This window comes from Geotrypetes seraphini, chromosome 9, assembly GCF_902459505.1.
Source record: "Geotrypetes seraphini chromosome 9, aGeoSer1.1, whole genome shotgun sequence".
Lineage (NCBI taxonomy): Eukaryota > Metazoa > Chordata > Amphibia > Gymnophiona > Dermophiidae > Geotrypetes > Geotrypetes seraphini.
The window spans coordinates 184693724-184717208 of NC_047092.1; the positions used below are offsets into that span (position 1 = coordinate 184693724).

Sequence of the window (23485 nt, forward strand, 5' to 3'; positions counted from 1 at the left end):
CCTCGACCACAGACTACAAAACCTTCAAAAAAGAAATAGTTCGGTTTTATGTGTTTTTTGAATAGAAGGGTTTCTAAGTAGAGGTCTGCACGGGAACGGAGATCGTGGGAATCCCGCGGGTCCTGCAGGGATCCCGCGGGAATCCCACCCTAACCCATGGGATTCCCAAGGGGACCCCCCTCTGGCCCATGGGACTCCCACGGGGACCCCCCTCTAGCCAACGGGACTCCCACGGGGATGGAAGGCTTTGGAAGCAGGGTTCGTCCATATAATATAATGGATACGTCAGCCTTAGTAAAAGAGGGGGTTTATAAGTTAATTACCTGAACAGAAAACAAAAAAAGGGTTCCACCAAAGAGATTCCACAAGGAAAACAGCAAAAGAAACTGTGGAATTGATGATCCTGTTAGAAGTAATTGCTGCTTTTTATGGGGACGGGCGGGGATGGAGGTAATTCCTTGCGGGGATGGGTGGGGACGGAGAGGATCCTGACAAGGACGGGTGGGGACGGAGAGGATCTTGGCAGGGACGGGTGGGGATGGGTGGGATTTATGTCCCCGTGCAATTCTCTGTTTCTAAGTCAATCAGAAATGTGCCAAGCATCACCTGCAACTACTCCATATGTACTTCTAATACCATGACAATTCAAATGTAATCCTTAGCAACTCAAAGAAATTACATTACATTAGAGATTTCTATTCCGCCATTACCTTGCGGTTCAAGGCGGATTACAAAAGAGATAAAACACTCTATGAGTGGCATCCTGTTGCTTCTTAACTTACGCTAATAAAGACTTTATTTTTCCTTTGTATTCATATTAAAATGCTAATATTGAGCTGTTTCTTTAAGAACAAATATGTTATTCCCAGATGTTGCATAGGAAATTTTCTTGTTATTAAAATTTGGGGTTATTACAGCCGGGGGTTCTTTCTCAAATTCCCTCGTATGTGCTTAGTTACTCTTACTAGAAAACAGCTGGAAACATTCCTGAAAAACAAGGAGAAACTGTTTGTTCTGAAACTACTGCTTGACTTGGAGGGGGTTTCATTGGGTATGGACGGAATATTGGGTGGTCCTATCTTGTTTCTTGCTCTGGGGTCCATTTCTCTTCTTGATATGGGCTATTTATGGAAATTTAATTTTCCTTTTCTTGTTTGTAGAAATAAGGTACAAATTCTTTACTAACACTTATAGGCATAGATGCACACATATGCAAATGCACGGGATGGGACTATTTATCGTGGCCATTTCATTGCGGGATGTTTCATCGTGGCTGTGATGAATTGTCTTCTCCATGACAGTTGCATTGAACATCTCCTTCCCCTCTCCCCTGCCAGTGTCTCTCCTCTTCTCCAACCCTCCCCGCTGATGCCTCTCCTCCTCTCTGCCCCCTCCCCCCCCCCCGTTCCCCGTATACCTCTCGAAAAGGCTCCCTTTTAACATCACTTCCTAGTCACGGGACCAGGAAATGATGTCAGAGGGGAGCCAAGGCTGGTGTGAGCAGGAGGTGGAAGATGCTACTCATACCGGTGAACTTTTTAAGAGGTATGAGGGATGGGGGTGCGGCGCTCCAACCGTGGGGGCATAGAGGATGAGGGGGGTGCTCCTACTTTGGGGGGTATAGCCCCCCTACAAGCGATCAGATGCTGCTGTGAGCAATTTATCGTGGCCAATTCAGTGATGAAACGGCCATACAGAATCGGCCGCGATGAATCATCCCAGACCCGTACATGCCAGCAGTGTATCTGGTGCTGTTCTCCAAATATTGAACTTCTATAGGGGTCCTTGTACTTAACTGTGGTAAGCGTTATCGTGTGTTTACTGTAGCTTAATAGGGCTTAGCGTGCTAAGGCCGCTTTGTATCGCAGATTAGTGAAAGGAACCTTTTAGTGCATATTTGTAAGGGAGAAATACACAGGTGGGACACGGGTGGGGCTCCCACCTAGGCACCTGCATTACAGAGTCCTTGCCACCTCTATGGCTGGTATACATGTGGGAAATAATGTTAGACCAATAACCGGGTTATGCTTATATTCTATAATGCAATTTAGGTGCCAAGGATTCATTAGAGAATAGGCTCCTATAACATGCTCTCAGGGTACCTAACTGGAGGCTTCATAGCATGTTAGATGACATCGACTCATATTCAAATCCTAGTGTCTTGATGAATTACAGATCTAAAAAGAAATCGGTTTTCTGCAAGTCCTCCAACGTCAACCCCATGGTTGATTTCAACGTGTCCAGCCATCTGAATGCAGGTCACCCTCTTTACCTGGTTCCTTCGATCGTCCCATACATGATGTCCTTCTCCAGATGTTTCTCTCTTCTGACAGTGTCGTAACTTCATCAGGTGGGTTTTGAGTGGCACAGCCGATTTGATCGCTTCCAGAAGTGGCGTGCATAAAATCCTTCTCCAGCAACGAAGCTCAAAGGCCTCCATAGTATGCATAAAGTTTATGCTTGGAATTGGGGTACTCGGACCTGTGCTAGTTAAAATCAGTATGACTGGTACCCAGAGAGACAACAGCTTCCTAAGCTCACGGATAACCCCTTTGCACCCATAAATTTACACAGCCATAAGACTGATTAAAAAAAAAAATCACAATTTGAACATGTGACACCGTTATGATTGATTGTTGTGCATTCACTACCAATACAAGCGTGAATTATGTTAAATTAACGTGCTCAGTATTTAAAATATTACAGGGTGGAACAGCAGAAGATATGATGGAATTAGTCCTACCTTTTAAAAAAAAAAAAAAAATTTATATTACTCTAGCTGATGCCCCGGCGTTGCACGGGTATTTAATTATAGCAATAACACTGTAAATGGATTCAAATAAAGATACTTTATAGTGGTGAATGAAATTATTTTTTTACAGCTATATAAAAAGTACAATATTCAAATTATAATGTGAAATATTTGACAAAATGAATACAATACAACTAACGCAAAATGTGATTATAAACAACAATTTTAGTTTCACCTTCTGGAGCAAGAACATATAAATTCTTGGGTGAACCCACCCTTGAGCAAGCAACATAGAGTTGTGGGCCGCGAGACCCCCAGAACATATCACCCCAGGTAGTGAGGGATCTGCATACCAAGTTTCGTTCAAATCGGTCAAGCCGTTTTTGCGTGATCGCGGCACATACACACACACATACATACACACCTCCGATTTTATATATATAGATTACATTAGTGATTTCTATTCTACCATTACCGTATTTTCTCGCAAATAACACGCGCGTTATACGTGGTTTTTACAAACCGCGCATATCCATGCGCGTTATACACGTGAGCGTGTTGTACAAATTTTTTTTTTACATAGTTTCCCCCCCCCCCAACGCCCGATTCATCACACAGAAGGAGCGCTCGCACTCCCACAAAGAAGGACCGCTCACACCCCCACCTGAAGGACCGCTCACACCCCCACAGCCTCCCCCCCCTCCCCCATGGAGAAGCTGTCTACCTTGTTTCCGGATGCCAGTCCAGCTGCTTCCTCTGCCAGCAGTCCTGCCCCTTCTCAGAGCCCTGTGCTGCGCTGCTTCCTCTTCAGGCGGTCCCGCCCTTTCTCTGATGTCAGAGAAAGGGCGGGACCGCCGGAAGAGGATGCAGCGCAGCAGGGCTCAGAGAAGGGGCGGGACCGCCGGCAGAGGAAACAGCTGGGCTCGCTGGCATCCGGAAACAAGGTAGACAGCTTCTCTATGGGGGTGGGGGGGAGGCTGTGGGGGTGCGAGCGGTCCTTCGGGGTGGGGGTGCGAGCGGTCCTTCAGGGTGGGGGTGCGGGTGCGTGCGAGCGGTCCTTCGGGGTGGGGGTGCGAGCAGTCCTGCGGGGGGGTGAATCAGACGTCGGGGGGGGCATCAGGCTTTCAGGGTAGGGACAGGACTTCAAGGGGAAAAGGAGAGTCGGGGCGGGCGAAAAGAGAGTCGGGGTCTCCAGAGGAGAGTCGGGGCGGGTGAAAGGAGAGTCGGGCAGCATGCGCGATATACGGGTGTGCGCGGTATATAAAAATTTCTGTACATAAATTTGTGTTTTTCGCGCGCTATACCCATGTGCGCGTTTTACACGGGGGCGCGTTATCTACGTGAAAATACGGTACCTTGCGGTTCAAGGCGGATTACATCCAAACTAAAACAAGAATTACATTTCAACTTTGAAGTAATAGATTAAACGATGAGATAAAATTTTAAGGGAGAATTATGGGTTTTAGATAATGTTTGGTTACTAGAAAAATTAGAGAGTATTAAGGGTATTCTGCAAATCCTACAATTCTATGCGGATAACAAATTATTCAGGTACTCAAACTGTCCCTAACTGTCCCGGTGGGCTCCCACTCTATCTAATGTACTTGGGGCAATGGGGATTGAGGCCCAAATTCTGCAACCGGGGCCTAATGTTTGGCACCTATTTTGGATGCGCCCAACCAGATAAGGGCCTATCTAAATCGAGTAAGAAGCTCAATTAAGCTTTTTAATCAACAATAATTGAAACTTAGGCGCCTATCAAGAAAGAGCGATTCTGTAACAAGGCGCCTCTAAAAATTTAGGCGGCCTTCAAAACAATAGGCGCTATACATGTAAGGCGTGGGCGTGGCTTTGTGTTAGGTGCCTTGTTACAGAATCGCTACTCTTAAGGGTGCTTAAGCGCTCGCATGGCCGCCTACGTTTTAGTTGTGCCTAGAGCTGGCCTATGTATTGGGCTCCTCCAAAATAGGTGCCGCTCAGCGTGATTCACTAAACAGCAGCCAATTGTACTTGAATCGCGCTGAACGGTACCTACTTTTTGGGCGCTTCTTACAGAATTTGCCCCTAAGTGACTTGCCCAGGGTCATGAGGAGCAGTGTGGGATTTGCACCCACAACCTCAGGGTGCCAAGGCTGTAGCTCTGACCACTGCACCACAGAGATTACAACATTTTTTTACTCTGATGTTCCCTTTGTTTGTTTTTTTAGAGGAATTAAAATATAAAGGTTTACTTCTGTTTATAAAGCTGTATCCTTTACCGGTCAGACTGAACTCTTCTTACAAAATGTTCCAAAAGACTTTAACTTGACTTTATTGTCCTTTCTGTATTTTAAATAACGGTACTTGCCTTGTGTAATTGATTATGACCTCTGTAAACCATTTTGGACCCCGATTTTGTTCAGGGTACTTCATTGGCTTCCCGTGTTCTGGAGAATTCAATTCAAATTTACTTGTGTGATTTTTAAAAAAAAATTTATACGGGATTATTTTTCCCCTTTAATTCCTGTCTCTTTCAATTCTTGTTTAACTTTTCATTCAAGAAATACTCAGAAATATAAACTTGGTTATCCGTCAATTAAAAGAATCAAAACTATATCCAATTTTTGCAAATTTTTTGTTTTCTTATCTGCAAAACTTTGGAATGAGCTTCCTTCAGAGATTAGGTCCCCTTCTCAAATAGCAACCTTTCGAAAAATGTTCAAAACACATTTATTTCAAAAATCTCTGGTTGATTCTTCCATTTCAAGATGAGTGTAGGATAGAAATTATCTCATTTCCAGTTGTACATAAGAAAATTTGTTAACCCAGTCGAGCCCTTTTACAAGGGACGAATCGGTATAAAGTCAAGAATTGGATTGGATTGGATAGATTAGATTAGAATTTACCAGAGAACAGACCGTATTTGTAGGGTTACCAGTTCTACCCATCCCCACCCCATTATACCCCAGCCTTGCCCCAAGCACCGCCCCCCTCAGCCTGCTCGTCAGTCAGGAGCACATGCCCCTCCCAACGCGATCTGCTTTTCAAAACCCGGTTTTGAAAAGCCGGACGCCAGGACATGCCCTCTGAAAAGAGGACATGGCCAGGTAAAAGTCTGGACGTCTGGTAACCCCAAGTATTTGCCAATAAATAATTTCACTAGAATTTACTTAATAACTTCACTGTACATGGCAATTTAGAGAAGTGGATTAGCCTTGCAAAAAGAGGCTGGAACAGAAATGCAGAATTGGGAAAGCTGTTCATGAGGCCCCAAATAATAGGGTGAAGATGTCAGATTTTTCTGGCCAGGTGTTTGTGAAGTAAAATAGTAATTAAAGCACTACTCGAGGCGAGAACTTATCAGCCATTGTAATCACTGGGTTTCAAATGCTGAAATCGGCTCTGCAGAGCCCTGCATTGGATTGTAAACCCTTTTGAGGCTGAATGGCTCCAAATTTATTTAGTCATTCATTTCTATAGCCCAGAACGGGGTTACGAGGATACATCCACAAAGTTTTCAGGAACAGAGATACGTACATTACAGAGTCAAAGGCACAAAACTATAGAATCAATAACTTACAACTTATAGAGAATGTGACTAAGAACGCTTGCTTTGCAGAATCTAAGAAAATAAGAGTCCCGAATGGGTATTAACGTACAGAATCTGCAGTTCCTTTCTCCTCCCAAATCTGTTTGAGAGCTGTACCATTTACCTTCTCTTACTGATGAGGCGTTCCTGTCGAAGTAAGTCCCTCTGCGATTCCTTGGGCTTCAGGTTGGGGGGATGAGCTCCATTTCAGAGGGACCTTTTTACAGCTGGAGGCAAACAGCTTTTTCTTTGGTCGTAGCTCAGCTCCAATTGCTGGAAACCCTAGGCCTCAAGGAGGACTGGTTCCGTGTATCTCTGCTGCCCAATTCCTTCTCGGTGTCTTCCTTGGTCTCCTCTCTCCAGCCAACACATGCATCAGAAATTCCCATAATTCAAGAACAACCAAGGACGGTGAACTCTAATTCCACCCCACGGGTTCCTCTGACACAAATCAATGGAATCCACTCCAGATTTGTCCTTAGTTACCCACCTGTTTCAAAGAGGAAGAGTCCAGAAATCTGCTAAGCTCAATACTCAGTTCTGTATAAGCTCAAGGGGATAGGAACCTCTTTGTGCATATAGGTTGACATCTGAATGACACTGGAAATGTCAACGACACATCCCTTGATGTTGCATATCATTAATAAACAAAATTACCGTAAGCAGTAAAACGACATTTTTTTTAATTTTCATGTGCACTATTTGCAGAGTGTGTGCACTTTTTACCAATGGTGTATTCACAGTGAACAATCGTGCATATATGCATTCTTTCCCAGAAAACGCTCATTCTTTGCAAATAGTGCACCTTCTTTACAAGAGTAAAGACTAACCATATTCAAACAAAATAACATAACATAATATAACCATACAAATGTATTTCTATACCATTATACCTTAAAGTTCTATGTGGTTAACAAAAGATAATTGAACATTAACTACAAAGTGTTAAACTTCAAATTAAATTTTTTTTGCAAATAAATGAACAATGCGATATGGGAAACGAGACATCATATAAATTTTGGGGCTGCTCATCCCCTGGCAACAGCTACATTCAGATTGCCTAGAGGTAGGTGTTAACACTTAATCGTATGTGTGTATATCGCTAGCTGAGCATGCAAAACACTGTTCTACACACTCCAGTTGCTTCGAAAGTGAACCCCCTCTTTCTTCAGCCCTTCATTCTCTCGTGTCACCAAGACCTTTTGATGTTCTTGACTCATAGATTCAGTTCCCAGAACTGGACAAAGTGAGGTCATGCTTTTATTTATAAAAGAGAGGTACTATTTACAGGACACAGTACTGGAATGATCTATTCCTGACAAATATTATATTCCCTGAAAGAACATTTGACATTCATGAACCACCAGGCTCTCGACAATTAGAGCGATATAACATGCATTTGTCAAACATCAGTTCAGAAATGGCTTTTATAGCGCTACAAAGTCGAGTCATCTCATTGCACTAGGAACCTCCAGGAAAAGCAGAGCTATGAAATGATTTCAGAGCAAGAAAGGCCGCAGCGCCTGTTAGCAGAAAGGAAGCGCTGGTCCTAAGTCTATCGAAACTCTAAAGGGTGATTCCATTGAGACACCAGGTACAGATGTGCGTGTAGTCCTTTTGAAACGGGCAAATTGGCGGGCATCTGCCTAAGCACTATTCTATAAATGATAGGGCTTCAATTCAATTAAAATTTTCATTGTGAGGATAAAATACAGGAAAACCTTGGATTGTGAGTAAGAAGAGCAAAAGGTTTTATTAAATTTCAACTTGATAAACGAGCGAAGTCTTGCAATAAGAGCACGTATGCACACGGCATGTCCTCACAACTGAGTCGAAGATGCTGCGAGGTCTTGCAATGCAAGTACGCCCTGCATACGCGCGTCACAACTGAACTGATTGTAAAACCGCTTAGATAAACTTCGAAAGGCGGTATATAAAAACCTAAACTTGAAACAAACCTCTCAGTAATCCTGCTGGGCCACCATGAACCAAACCAACAGCAAGAAGGACCCAGAGTGGTGTTCAAGGATAAACTAAGGACCAGGGATTCACACAGGGTGAGGAATCAGAACCTCTTTCTATAAGTGATCTGCATTCTGCTCCCTTCTGCATGAATATCTTAAGCTGTTCACGTTGTCCATCTCTCTGCTTTTCTTTTCAATGTAATCGTTCCCACATTTCCAAATCTAAGTGAACACTCGGCCAGCCAGAATGAAATACCCAGGCTGGCATCATATAAAACTTGAAAAGGGACTAGGGGAAAGGGAGAACATGTAAGAACTATATGCTGCAAAGGCAGAAAATAAAGGGAACTCAATTAGAGGACTTTGAAGTGGAAGAAGCAAATTGTAAGAGCAGGGATCTTCTCTTGTGTAGGACCTGAAGAATGGAACAAACTTCCATTGTATATTAGAAATCAAGACATAACATGACGGCAGATAAAAACCCAAATGGTCCATCCGATCTGCCCAACCTGATACAATTTAAATTTTTTCTTCTTAGCTATTTCTGGGCAAGAATCCAAAACTCTACCCGGTACTGTGGTTGGGTTCCTACTGCCGAAATCTCCGTTAAAACCTACTCCAGCCCATCTACACCCTCCCAGCCATTGAAGCCCTCCCCTGCCCATCCTCCACCAAACGGCCATACACAGACACAGACCGTGCAAGTCTGCCCAGTACTGGCCTTAGTTCAATATTTAATCTTATTTTCTGATTCTAAATCTTCTGTGTTCATCCCACGCTTCTTTGAACTCAGTCACCGTTTTCGTCTTCACCACCTCTCTCGGGAGCGCATTCCAGGCATCCACCACCCTCTCCGTAAAGTAGAATTTAAGGATGTTTAAAACCTCCTGAAACGTCACCTGTTTTGTAACGGACTTTATAGTCATAGAGAGGTCGTCTTTTATGTTGCAGTTGTGATTAGAAAATTTTACGTTTTTTGAGATGGTTTGTTTAGTCTGTGTTGATGCCGTTGACTATTCCGGGTGTGCTGAGCTTTATGTGTTTCTTTAGTTCTCCGCTTTGAATTAAAGTGGATTATAAATAGACGAAATCAAATTTTCAAGAAAGATAAAAAGAGATTTTTATATTCTCTGGTTTAGGATTTGATGTATAGTGCTGCGTAGGTCTAGTAGCACTTTATAAATGATTAAGAGTAGTAGATTTTAAGGAATCAAAGTTTAAAGGACTCAGTTACTTTCCCACTAGCAAGGACTTTAATGCACCTGGTTAACCCTTTCAGGACCAAGGGACATATTTGTCCCATAACTTTAAAATCCTATACATTTTGATTGGGACAGTCTACAGTTCTAAATTTGATATGTACGGATTCCATATGATACTACCTTTATGTAAACAAACTGGTTCCGACATTCATTCATTAGCATCGTTGCCAGATTGACAAGAAGATTCACTTGCCACTGTCCATAAGCCAGAAGTGTGATTTTTTAAAATAAAAATAATGATATTTCACAAAAAAAATCAATTTTTTGTCATCTGCAAGCCCTTTTTACCATAAAAATGTCATCAAAACCACAAAAATTGGCCTACGATCCTTATGGTCCTGAAAGGGTTAAAGACCTCCCTCTCCCCCCACAGACTCCAGAGAGAGAAAGAATCATATGTAGCATTTTCCCCCCAAATGATAAAATCCTCTTAAGTCCATGTGGCTATTATTTCTTCAAGTGACAGGATTATCTGAAGGGACTGTTCAGCTGTTCTCCCACAGGTTGGCAGCTCATTTCATTTAAGGCACGGCAGCATGGGTTAGCAGAAGGAAGGGAGCCCAGAGCCCCAAAAGCCTGCTCCCGCTCTTGGAGGCTGATCTGAGCGGGGGTGGAGGGTTTGTTTCGGATGGAAATAATCACCTCGGAGCCAATGGTATTATACAAACACCTACTCAGGGAACCTGTCTGGGGAAGGAGCATTATTTGCACGCCCACTATATGGTCTCTTGCACACACCTCTGAGACTGGGGGGGCAGACATTTAGCAAGAACAGGGGAAGAGATGCCTCAGACACAGGGCCCAAAGGATTTTCCCTTTCTAGCCCTAGATTCTCAAAACTTTAACGCCGTCACTAAACTGTTTTCCGATGGTTTATACTGCTGGCGTTGTAGCAGCGGATTATCAAAACGGCTTATCTCGGTCTTTAGCGAGGTTTCTAGCAGTCTCCGACACTGACATGCAAATAGGCTCTTCAAGAGTGAAATGAGCCCTCCGGTGGATTCTTAACAATTTCTGAGCCATTTTCTTAGAGCTGCATTGGATTTTGGCGACAGAAATCAGCGACTGGATTCAGGAGTTTTGGTACAGTGACAGCACTGTTTAAAAATCCGGCATGGCAGTGTCAGAGACTGCTAGAAAGCCAACTAACCCCCCACCCCCCAGCAGCGGGAGAGATGCCCATTCTCTCCAGCCACAAACAAACCCCTACCTGCAACGGCAAAAGCCACCCCCCCCCCCAGCAATGGGAGCGATGCCTCCCACCAAGGGACCCCCCAGCAGTGAGTGGGCATCTCTCCCGCTGCTGGGAGGGGGGTGTCACTTCGCAGTGGGAGAGAGTGTGTGGGGGGGGGTGTCAGTAAAGAAATTGGTAGAACTGTGGCTCACCCCTTTCACTACCTATGGCAGTCATGAATATGCATAAGATAGATTTGCATGTATTGGAGACTCTTTCTATGCAAATCTGTCTTATCTATATTCATTAAGGATATTCAAAAATCCTGATTGGCCTTCAAGAGAGGATTGAGATGCACTGAAAATGCACCTATTCGGTAGCATTGCTGACCACCGGCACTGAGGAAGTTGACCTTTTAGTGGAGGTCCTCAAAATTAAAGGGCTGTGACAGAGAGGTCATCCACCTTAGTTCTCTACTGAGAAACTGAAAATCACCCCTTACAGAAGAATGCCACCGAGTTGATCTTTTCAAACTAAATTCCAAATCCAGGGATAGTGGACAAAAAAATGCGAATCCCCCTGATTTCCAGTTAGGGTAAGAGCCAAGGAACAGGGCCTTAACCTTAGCATTTTAGTAAAACGTAGACAGAAGAGAACCATTGACATCCCGCTTTAGAACAATTTAAGACATATGAAAGCTGCATGCCATTAAAGTTACTTTTCAAAAGGAGAACTTCCATCTTCCACAATAACTTCCAATGGAAGAGTCTTTAAAGTATCTATATATCAACATCACAGATTATATGTGCACATATAATCTCTGATGTTGATATATAGATGAATATTTCTGTGTGGACATATTTATTTAAGATATTCAGCTTGTACTGATATATTAGGGTCTTTAAAGTGCCATGTTCAACCTTGAGAAGAAATATTGCAATTTTTTAATTAAAATACTTCTCATTAACAATTTTAGAACTAGTGTTTATAATTAAGTCCATCCTGTAATTCTTCAATAAAATTGTAGTTCAAAAATGTCTTTGTTATAACTTACAGATACGTTCATTTGTAGCAGTCGTAAAGATGTAGAGGGGCTAAGTCGCAAGTCGTCCAAAGTAAAAAACAGCCTAGGACACATTTTCGAAAAATACATCCAAAATTTTTTTTGTTTCGAAAATTGTCTAACTATACGTCCTGCTGATCTGATTGTCCAGGTCGCTAAATCGTCCATCTTTATACCACATTTTTGTCCAAGTCAAAAACGCCTAGAACAAGACCTGTTGGACGTGGGAGGGGTCTACAAAGTGATGGACTGAACACCCAGACATGGCACCTAAATAGTGGGGTACCTTACAGGACACTGCTGTGAACTTCACAAAAAGGGTGCCATGACTGCTCCTCACTACAGCTCCCTTATAGGTCATGGTGAGCCCCCCAAACCACCTCCAAAATCCCCTGGACCCACCTATCTACCACCCCAATAGCCCTTATGGCTGCAGAAGCCACTTATATGCCAGTACAAAAGGGTTTTGGGGGTATATAGAGGAGTTCACATGTTTCAGTTTCAATGCAGTGATTACAGGGGCTTATGGGCATGGGTCTTCCTCTCCATGAGTCCCTAACCCACCCCCAAGATGGCCTAGGCTTTCTTATGCCAGGCTGCCAGGTGATGATGGTCTGGAGGCTGAATTTTAAAGGTGTGATTACGATTTTTATGGGGTTGGGGGGGTGTCGGTGATCACTGGGGTAGTGTGGGGGTTCTCTATTATGTGTTTGCAGTGCTTATCTGGTGACTTTAGGTGTGTTTTTGTAATTTAGACCATGTTTTAAATGGTCTAAGTCACAACGTCCAAGTTTCATCTATGCTGGGCTGTATAACTTTCGGTTATACATGCTGTATGACTAAGTCTAAGCCGGCCCACGTCCCGCCCAACTCCCGCCCTCGACACTCCTCCTGAAACGCCCCATTTAGCTTTGGTCGTTCAGCGGCCTATGAAGGCCTAGGTTGTTTAGAAATACGTCCAAAACCTGTTTTCATTATTGGCACTTGGACGTATTTTGACAATGTTCATCCAAGTGCCGAGTTAGGCCGGTTTTTGGACGTTTTTCTCTTTCGATTATGAGCCCATTAGAGTTCAACCAAGCTTTCAAGTTCAAACTCTTAATGATGATTCCATGCAAAGGATCAACACATAATTTTCCCAGTTCCAACATCTCTAATTCTATGGATATAATTGGGTTTATTGTTCTCTGTGAGATACAGTTCTCTGGAAGGAGAATCTAATTTGACCAGACATAAGTGTCAATGACAACTCGAGAAGTAGAAAGAAAATTATATATATCATTCTACAGTACATAGGCCTTACATATGCTTTTCTTGTTCCAATAAGGAAGGAAATAACCCAAACCTATTTCAGGTCATAGTTTAAAAAATGGTGAAATCCATCAAAGAATATCCACTTACAATATGACAGATACCATTAACTCAGGGATCCAGTATGATCTGGACAGGGGCACCCCACCCATTTTCTCCCTCCTCCTTTCATCCCTACTACGTTCCCAACATATTCTCTTCTGTGCAGCTCCCCTGCTTTTATATTAAACATCAATTATAGTGCAATGCAAAACAGTGGACACATCAAATTAGTGGAAGAACTAGGCTACAGCTTTGTTTATTGCAAACAAGAAAAGTGTCAACATTATAAACCATTCGTTAATCAAGCTGCTGTAATTAACAATAACAATAAAAAAACATATATTTTGTTCCTCTAGCACTGCCCTGCCAGCTAGAATCTGAGGATGACATGGACCTCTGTGCCCCCAAGTGGGTCACCTGACCCATCTACCAACTGCTCGTTGAACTTTAGGAAGTAGAACCGCTCATCAAGCAAGCAGACCCAGAAGGTCAGTTTCCACCACAGGACTGCTAGTGAGCATGGGGAGCAACAACATCTTAAAATAATCTAGTCTAGACCTATATCCGACAGATGTACCTGATCCCTGGCGTAAAGACTCATACAGGATATATCAACCCAGTCATGCCATATCTGTAAACCGCCTTGTGTCACGAACCACAAACCCACCTGTCTGTTAATTTTGACTAAGCCTCCAGACCATTTTCTGGTCATAAGGTGCTGACGCCTTGGAATGATATCCGACCATGCAATAAGCATGGCCAGGTACCAACCCAAGATGAAACGTGTCATCCTTCGCAGTGTCAATGAATGTTTTCTCCATCCAGGAATTGATGTCATTTCCCCCCAACCACCAAAGCAATGGTACGTATCCAGGATTGACTCCATGTGTGCTAACAACTGACTGTAGTGCCCTAGGTCGTCCCATCCCCAGACATTCGCCAGGCTCAGAAATGCGCAGATCCAGTTGATTATATTTTGTGAAACTGGCTTGTGCCTTCCCTGTATCTTATCCTTCTTGATCTATTCTTGCCCTTCCTGCTGGCCCATCCCTCCATCAGTTTAAAGATGCCAATATACTCTCTTTTCCTAATCTTCCTGAAGAGTGCATGTGGCACTAATTCCCACAGGTCAGGCAACGCCGCCAAGGCAGTCTGCCCATAGCCCTCCTGGGAACTGCAGATCCCAAAGAAGAAAAAGAAGAATGCCTTTGTGGCTTTGGCCTTTATCTTCCTCTTCCTTTTGGTTACCCCTTTGTCCCCAGTGACTGTGTTATCAGCTGCCCTGTCCTGAGACGCTTGCTTCCATAGCACAAGTGGTACCCTCAGACATTTTCCTCCTCCCGTGCTTCAGTGCATTATCAAAGACGATCCCTGATCTCCAATTGAACTGCTTTTCTGAGCTGCTGAAGGCTGGGTCATGGTCCATGGAGCAACATTCACTGCAGTATTGATTCTTATCCTCCTCGCACATGGCACAATCCAGTGAGGGTGGTCTTTGGAGACAAAAAGAAAGGACCAGCAGCAACAGGATCAAAAAAACATCCAGGGGAGAGTGTGGTGCAATGGTTAATGCTACAGCCTCAGCACCCTGGGGTTGTGGGTTCAAACCTATGCTGCTATGTGTGACCCTGGGCAGGTCACTTAATCCCACCATTACCCCAGGTACATTAGATAGATTTTGAGCCTGCCGGGACAGACAGGGAAAAATTCATGTAAACTATTCTGAGCTCCCCTGGGAGAATGGTATGGAAAAAATAAAATTAAAATTAAAGGCAACGACCCAGGTGGTATGCATCAATTCCTGTAGCATTACTCCGTGCACCCCTGCCCCTGTCACACATGAGCCCAGCTGGTCTGCAGGGCCATAAAACTGAGGAAGGCTAGTAGCAGAGTGCCAAAAAGCAGGTCCCCATCCTGCCCCTCCCTCCAAGGCCCAGGAGGCCAGAAACCCAAGAGATTCTGCACCCTGTCCTGTAGGTCAGGGGCATTAGGGCCATAGAACCCCCCCCCCCATCTGAACAACCTGACCTTCCTAACCCCATGCATCTCCTCTTAAGCTCCACATTAGTTCCAACATTGCAGACCAGCCCAAGACCCAACTGCCCCTGGAAATCCCATTGATCCCCCACTGATAAAGCTGTTACTTACCCTTGGGACTGCAAAAGAGTCAGTGCTCCGCTCCTGTCCCTCCCTCCCTCCTACAACCACCAAGATCACAGGCCTCAGTTGCTGGCTCAGGCCCTGTCCATTGCACATCTGGCCCCTTTGCCACCTCGGTCCCAAACCCCCTGGTGGTGTTAACAGCTGCACTCCTGGTAGACACTGCCCAGGAGGAAGCCAGGCCCTTCGCTTTCCCTCCCCCAAACAGCCTCCAGCAGCCCCAACTCAATTGCGAGAGCTGAAAGAGCAGCCACTTTAGACTTTTTCAGCAGCAAAAGTAGAGCTTGCTCAGCTGGTTGCGGTGGAGGAGTAATCCCTCTCCCTAGTCTATCCACCTTTTTGGGCCTTGCTTCCTCATCGAAGGAGTCACCCGCCAGAATTGAAAGCTCCTCTATACTGTTGTCAGTGCTGGTGAGTGATCTGACACCATAGAAGATGTCTGATGAGAACGCATTGTTTTGATTTTTGACCTGGGACCATGAGCCAAAAAGCCACCTCCAATGAACAGGAAAACCATGAGACTCGGAGGTAGGTTTCTTAAATACCCTCCATTCCCTATCCAATCGTGACTCTGACCCACGGCGGAAAGCACCAATTTAAACCTGACTGGGGCATCAAACTGGCCATCCCCACTCTCCTTCTAGAGCCTACTGCCTTAATTCTAGCAATCCATCCCCCAGGTACCTTCTCCCATTAAGACAGGCTTTCATGCTTTTTAAAGTCAAACAATAACCTCATGCATGTGTAGAGATAATGACCCTCTTTACCAAGAATCCATACAGAAATGAACTCCAGAAGCAATCCCTAGGTCTCTAAGGAATCAAATTAATTCAGCAAATATCTTAACCAGTAATTGCAACCCTCATATCCATTTTTAATTGCAGGTTGAAAAGCGCTTCTTCTATGGAATGTGTTTTACAGGGCGGTCAGACCCTTTCAGAAGATAAGCTGTGGCAAAAAGTGTAAATCAAACAAAGAAATCAGGTGCCTGAAATGAGTAAAAACCCTTCATATTTTGTCTTCTCCGTCACTTTGTTGATTTATCTGCAAAGGGGTAATGGTGCATAAAAGTGATGGTTATCTGGGAGGGGGGAAGGAGAGTCTCCTTTGCTGACGTCAAATGTAGAGTTTAAAAAGGGGGGTTTGGAGGAGATCCACAAGCAGCCACAGCAGCAGGAGCAGGAGACAAAGAAGTGGAGAAAGATTCTCGGTAGCGTCCTTGCAGCCTGCTGCCTTGCTGTGCCTTTTTTGGCTTTGAGTAGAAGTTGCTGCTTGGAGAGATGCTTTCTTGCAGTGTGCGCTGTGCCCTGGCTCTACTTTCCCTGGCTCTGGCCATGAGCAGCATCTCGGCAGCACCCACGGACCCGAGACTCCGCCAGTTCTTGCAAAAATCACTGGCAGCAGCAGCAGGGAAGCAGGTAAGACGTTTCTAGTTCCTTTCCTATTTCAGATGTTAACTTATTTGGACAACCTCAGACAGCATTAAGGAATGCTCTTCACTTAAAGTTATAGCGATTGTCATGATATGTATCTGGAATAAAGTCTTGCTTCTGAACTTACACTTATTTTATTGCCAGGATTGTCATTATAATGGCTAAGTTTCAACCTCGTGCTTTATAGCTTCAGAACTATTTCATTTTCTCTTGATAACATATTGGTATAAGCTTTTATGGTATACTTGCATAAAAACATAATAGCCTTACTGGTCCATCTAGTAGCCCGTCTTCACGCTTGCCAATACAGGTCATAAGTACCTGGCAAAAACCCAAATAGTAGCAACATAACATGCTAACAATCTAGGGCATGCAGTGACTCCCCCCCCTCCTCCCCATGTCTGTCTCAATAGGAGACTATGGACTTTTCCTCCAGGAACTTGGCGAAACCTTTTAAAAAATCAGTTACGTTAACCGCTCTTACCACAACCTCTGACAATGCGTTCCAGAGCTTAACTATTCTCTGAGTGAAAAAATGTTTTCTCCTATTGGTTTTAAAAGTATTTCCCTGTAACTTCATCCAGCGTCCCCTAGTCTTTCTCATTTTTTTATGGAGTAAAAAAATCAATCCGCTTGTACCCATTCTACAGTGCCCAGGATTTTGTAGACTTCTTTGATTTTTGACAGGGGTCCGGCCCGTTTACTAAGGTGAAGGTACCCCTGCACCTTGCATTCCTGGTGTGTAAATTCCAACAGCTGAGCTCCACTTTCTAGGACTAACCAAGAGGGGACTGTTTGAGAGGGAGTTGGTTGTTGTATGTATAAATTCCATCTCTTCAGTCCAATGGACATTTTATCACTATAATTATGTAAGTGTAAGTGGATAATTGCCCAGTTCTAGTAGAAGCGGCTGTAGCTATCCAGGGTGCTGAACTTGTCTTCCAATGAGCGAGTGTAATTCTTCCTGTGGGAGCTCTTATTTACTGTCCAATTGTCCTTTTCCCGTGGGATCACATTAGTCCTGTTGGATACATTTTGCTCTTTACTCTTTTTCAGTGAGAATGCGCGATCCCATTACAATGACCCTGACCATTCTATTCATTTTTGGTCCCTACCCCATGGGACTTTGTACTTTCTGGCTAAAAACCTGAAGCTCTGAAATCCTCAGCCGCATGCACACATGGCCATTGTCAATGGCATGCATCCTTGTTTATCTTCCTTTTAAAATAGAAGTTTATAAATTTAAGGTTAGGAAAACTGAATGGGAATGTGCTAGGGATCGTCCCTTCCCCCTTCCCCCCTCCTCCGGCAGTTCAAAGTGAGTTTCCTTCAGGTACTGCCCCCTTTGACATGTACACACATCATGGAGAAGAGTCAATGGACCAGACCTATTTTCACCGGAACAGATCATGCTTATTCCTGTGCTGCTGTCACTCTTTCTCAGAAACTTTTATCTTCGGGAATGTTAAACACAAAAAGGTTATTCCTGCATGTCACTGGAACCAGACACTGAACAACAGGAGCTGATGTTCCTATCGCGTAGAAAAGCGCTCACAGTGCGATGCTTGAGAGTAAAACTAGGCACTGCTAATTAGAATATGTTTTTAGAAGTTATCTAACGTAAACAGATGTATTAGACTTGATTATGGGTTTTTCACAAGCTCAGTCTGCATCACGGATATAGTTGGCATATCTTGCTTTTGACTTTATTGCCCGTGTAACATCTGCTTGTCCTTTCTTCTCTAGGAACTTGCCAAGTATTTCTTGGCAGAATTACTATCAGAACCGTCTCAGGCAGAAAATGAAGCCCTGGAATCAGATGACCTGTCCAGAGGGGCCGAGCAGGATGAAATGAGGCTAGAGCTGGAGCGATCGGCAAACTCCAACCCAGCCTTGGCCCCCCGAGAGCGCAAAGCAGGGTGCAAGAATTTTTTCTGGAAAACATTCACGTCCTGTTAGCTTTCACTCCATCCCCCAAATCTTGAGAGAAATCTTAACAGAAACCGAAGACTGTACATAGAACACACAGTTATGGGGGTTAAAATCTGACTTTGATCTTTGAGTTAATAATAAAACTTTCCGTTGAAATTGTACATGATTTGCTTGGTAGTTCTCATGATATGCTTTCTGCAGTCCTCACAGATGTACTATTTTTAATTCTTCATTGCAATAAAGTTTATGTTTCAAACTGTAAAGCTCATCCTTTGTCATTAAAAAGTTTATGGGAACATTTTTCTCTAATGACAGATCTTTAAATCGTCAGTATAGTGCTGGGTGTGTTTTGGGGAGAGGGGAGCTGAGAGTGAGAAAATGAAATATACCTTTTAACAAAATTCTGCTACAATTTTCCATGTATAGTAAGCACCCTAGTGACTAGTCTTGTCTCCTCATTCTTAATAAACTCACATACAATTATGACTTCTGCCGTTCAACAGATACTGATGTACAGAGCAGGGATATATCACTTAAGAGTTATACCATAGGTAAAAACCAAACAAAAAAAAACCCACTGGCTCACATTTTGTGCAGTGCCATGTGGAAAGGAAGCGAGGGTGTTTGCACCTTTACAAAGGATTCTCAACTATTCCAGAAAACTATCAACTACCGACCAAGGGGTATTGCAAATGTGGCATATGCTGAATTAAACTGAATAAGAATGAACGTTAAAAAAAAAAAAAAAATCAATCAATCAAATTTGTAAAAGTCACATGGAAACATAGAAACATGATGGCCCATCTAGTCTACCCATCCGCACCATTTTCTCTTTCTCTCTCCGAGAGATCCCACGTGCCTATCCCAGGCCCCTTTGAATTCAGACTCAGTCTCTGTCTCCACCACCTCTTCCGGGAGACTGTTCCATGCATTTACCACCCTTTCTGCAAAATAGCATTTCCTTAGCTTACTCCGGAGCCTATCACCTCTTAACTTCAGCCTATGCCCTCTCATTGCAGAGTTTCCTTGAAATACCTATGTAATAGAAATGTACATGAGTCGAGTATTTTTAATTTGAAACGTCTCTCTCATATCTCCCCTCTCCCGCCTTTCCTCTAAAGTATACAGATTGAGATCTTTAAGTCTGTCCCCATACGCCTTATGATGAAGACCGATGGCGCAAATCCTAACCGCTGTATATACAGCACATTCCAATAGACCCATTTCTTGCAGTCAGCCATTAGAAGCTACCTTTATTCCAGGAAACAAGGTAACATAGTGGTCATACTGTTGGTTATTAACCCAATCAAGTTACCACCGAATCAAGCCTTAATCCACCTAGTTTGGGTGGGGGAAAAAAAAACCAAGCTAAGATGTGAATCATATAAAGGAAACCAAATACACTGAGACAGTCCGGTCCCTATTACTGATATTCAAGTGTATGCAAACAAAAGGCACTAGAACCTCATTTGAAGGATCTGCCCAAAGCATTAAGGTAATGTGATGCATTTATTCACCTGGTTGCTCCCCCGTTGCTTGACAGTTATTTCAGGCTCAAGCGTTTGCAAACAGTGACAGTGGATAAGGACTCAGCGGGGTGACCCATTACTAGCTATAAAATTCCTCTGACGTCACACAGGCCTTACAATCTGAATGCATTTACATGCCTCAGTATAGGGCTGGTTACTATTCAACTTAGCTGAGTCTGTTAAATATTTGCTTCCCATTAGAACGCAAACATCTTAGGCTGCGAAATACAAATGTTGAGTTTTGAATTCAGTGGAGGGTTTTTTTCCCCTCTTCAAATAGGTGTCTGTGATTGTCAGAATATACCGGGCAGATTCTTCATTTTCATGCAGTCCCAGAATTGTCTGTTTTGCTGTAGCTCAATCCCACCCAGCCCTCCATTGCCCCCAGTTGTGAGCCCGCCAGGACTAGGGTTACCATATGGCTCTACGGGGTCCCCAGACTTCAATGGAAATAAAACCCAGATATCTCAATCCGTCCTCTTGTTTTCTGGAGCCGTATGGTAACCCTAGCCAGGACAGATAGGGAAAAATGCTCAAGAGTACCGGATTTCTGTTCAATGTATTTTAAAACCACCTTGGATGAATCTCTTGTGAAAAGATGGTTAATAAATCCCAATCAATAAATATTATCAGCAGACCAACATGCAATGACATGAGATATGCTACTGAATATTTAATAAATTGATGGGGTCCCCATGGTCTGGATGTGGCCCATGAAATCCAATTTTCAACTGCTATATTCAAGCCATGGTAACATAGTAGATGACGGCAGATAAAGACCCAAATGGTCCATCCAGTCTACCCAACCGTACCCACTCTTTAAATTACTGGTTTAATTTAAATCTTCCTTCTTCTTAGCTATTGCTGGGCCAGAACCTAAAGCTCTGCCCGGTACTGTGCTTAGGTTCCATCTACTGAAGTCTCCATCAAAGCCCTCCCCAGCCCATCCTCAACCAAACGGCCATATAAGGACATGAAGGGGTCTTATTAGGCACAACAGTGGGGAACAATGGGAAAGATAGCAAGGTCAAGGGAGGAGGGGGAGGTTCTAGGCTCCACCACCCAAAGACTAGAACGGTATTACCAAGTGGCAACAAACTCAGTCAGCTTGGAAGGTCCTAAGTGGACCTTCCTGTGAAAAGTTTGTGCATTAAAACCTTCCCAAAAAGGGCTTTGAAAGGTCGCTTGTACCTCCATTTTAGACTGCCTTTGGTCACCGCCACTGCTGCTGGCCATTCCCTGACTCTTCCAAGTCTTTACGTTTCAAAAATGGCTCACGACTTGCAGAATCCTGCCTCACCGACGCTGGTCTCTGAGGTTTATCATGTTAACTAGGGATTCTCTCAGCAAAGATTTTCCTGTGGTGGGGCTCATGGGGGAAGTGGTGATGTTATGTTAGGGTGGGTGTTTTATAGCCGACTTTATCCCCAGATCAGGATAACAATTTTAAGAAACCTATTTAAGAAAAAAACAAATCAGCATAATTGCAACACAGCATCATCTGACAAATAATTAGGGTAATGCTTATTTTCAAAATAAATAGGACTCCACAGTTTATGAACGTGAAGGAAGCCGAGAGGTGCTGCTCATGTTTATTTCCCCTTCTGTGTTCCTGCTGCCCCCTTTGCCTCTGGTGCTCCCTTGCCTCCTCCTTTTTCATCAGCTTATCCTTCCGGAAAATCAGGGTGTTCCAGTGCAGAGTGATGGTTCCTTTCACACCTGGTCAGAAATAGTAGTTGGTATAAAAGCCTTTTATCCATTTCAACATACTGAAGTCCACCAGCTCCAAAAGCTCTGCTGTGGATTCTTCTTTGCTGCTGAAAACCTACGAAATATTCACAAGGCTCAGTGTAGCCCTTCCGGAACTCAAGTTCTTTCCAGCCCTTCTTGAAGGGCTCCAGGATTTCTCTGATCTTCTCTGTCCAGTCTTGATGCCTCAGTGACCTCATTTTGATCTCCAGTGACATCTGATGGAGGGTTGCCTGTTTGCTCATTAACCTCTCCGGCGTCACATAATTGGCAATTCCACCTGGAGCCAATATCACGAAAGGGCTCAGGTTAAAGTGTTCCTGCTTCTCATGTAACTCATGTCCACCCTCCACACGATGTGGAAATACCCAGCTAACTTTGACGCTTCTCAAAGATCGGTTTGCTTCAGAACAGGGCTGCCGCTTCCCTTGCTCCCAAGGCCACAACCCTGCTGTTCGTTACAATAAAAAGCGTGAAAGCTGCTTCCAGCCCGCCAGCACTCCTCTCAAGATATGGGCTCAGTTATGGCTATCATCCACAGCCCATTGGAACCCTACTGCTGGTACTCCCAATCTATCGAGCTGCCACCGGTGCACCCCAAGAGATGAAAGGGTGCTCATATATCACTGGTGTCCTGCAGCTGGGCATACAACTGATTCTACCGGTAGGGGGAATCACCTGCCTATTAAACATTGTCCTGCAGGGCACTGGAGATGCAGCAGCCCTTGAAATTTCACATTTTATTTTAGTGAAAATTATTTATAACCCGCTTATCCACAAATCTAAGCGAGGAACAAAATCACATTAACTAATAACAGACAAATTCAAAACAGCAAAGAAAACAGGATATAACAAGAACTGCCCCACTTCACACCAAAAAGCGCTCAAATAATACAGTTTTTACCCCCTTTCTAAAATACCAGAGCATATCAGATTGGCGCAGAAACATTCCATAGCGCCGGGCCCTGGACCGAGAACATAGACTTACGATTCCCCGTAAGCCTCACCACCGCCAAAGATGGAACCTTTAAACTCGAGACCGTAACTCGCGCAAAGGACAATGCCACTGCAGAAGGGAGCGGACCCATGACGTGCAATTATGCTGAAGAACCTTGAATAAGACCCGCATGCCAATTGGCAACCAGTGAAGCTCTCGGAGTATCGGTGTAATAGGGGCTGGTCATCAGGGCAATCCCTTAATTTGACGCATCATGTCACCATTGTGGTTGATCATTGCCCCGTCTCCTCCGTGGTATTAAGGACTCATGCGCCAACTGGTTAGTGTACAATCATGTAAGTTGCTCTAACCAATGAGCACAGAGCATACCTACTCTCCACTCCTTGACCTGCCCCTAGTGCTAAAAATCAAGAAGCGTGGAACGATCACAGAATTAGCTTGAGATGTCTGAGCGTCCACCACGGTAATGCTTTTTTTGGTTTTCTGTGGTAAGCTTGGTGAAAGGATCCCTTTGTTATTTGCACTGTTCTTCAGTGAAGCCGGCAGATCCTTTTCTCAAAAGCCACATCTATCACTAGGCAGCACAAG

General features: G+C 43.9%; 1 protein-coding gene across 1 annotated transcript; it reads left to right on the top strand.

The window, feature by feature from the left end:
- The first annotated feature begins 16576 nt into the window (after nucleotides 1-16576).
- SST (somatostatin) lies at nucleotides 16577-18733 on the top strand. The gene is made up of 2 exons (XM_033957822.1): nucleotides 16577-16714; nucleotides 18476-18733. The coding sequence occupies exons 1-2, from the start codon at nucleotides 16577-16579 to the stop codon at nucleotides 18686-18688; spliced, it is 351 nt and encodes a 116-aa protein (XP_033813713.1). The 3' UTR covers nucleotides 18689-18733.
- The last annotated feature ends 4752 nt before the right edge of the window (nucleotides 18734-23485 follow it).

Coding starts and splice junctions, on each gene's coding strand:
- SST (XM_033957822.1), top strand. CDS start 16,577: ATGCTTTCTTGCAGTGTGCGCTGTGCCCTGGCTCTACTTTCCCTGGCT. Junction 16,715..18,475: donor CAGCAGCAGCAGGGAAGCAG/GTAAGACGTTTC, acceptor TTTCTTCTCTAG/GAACTTGCCAAGTATTTCTT.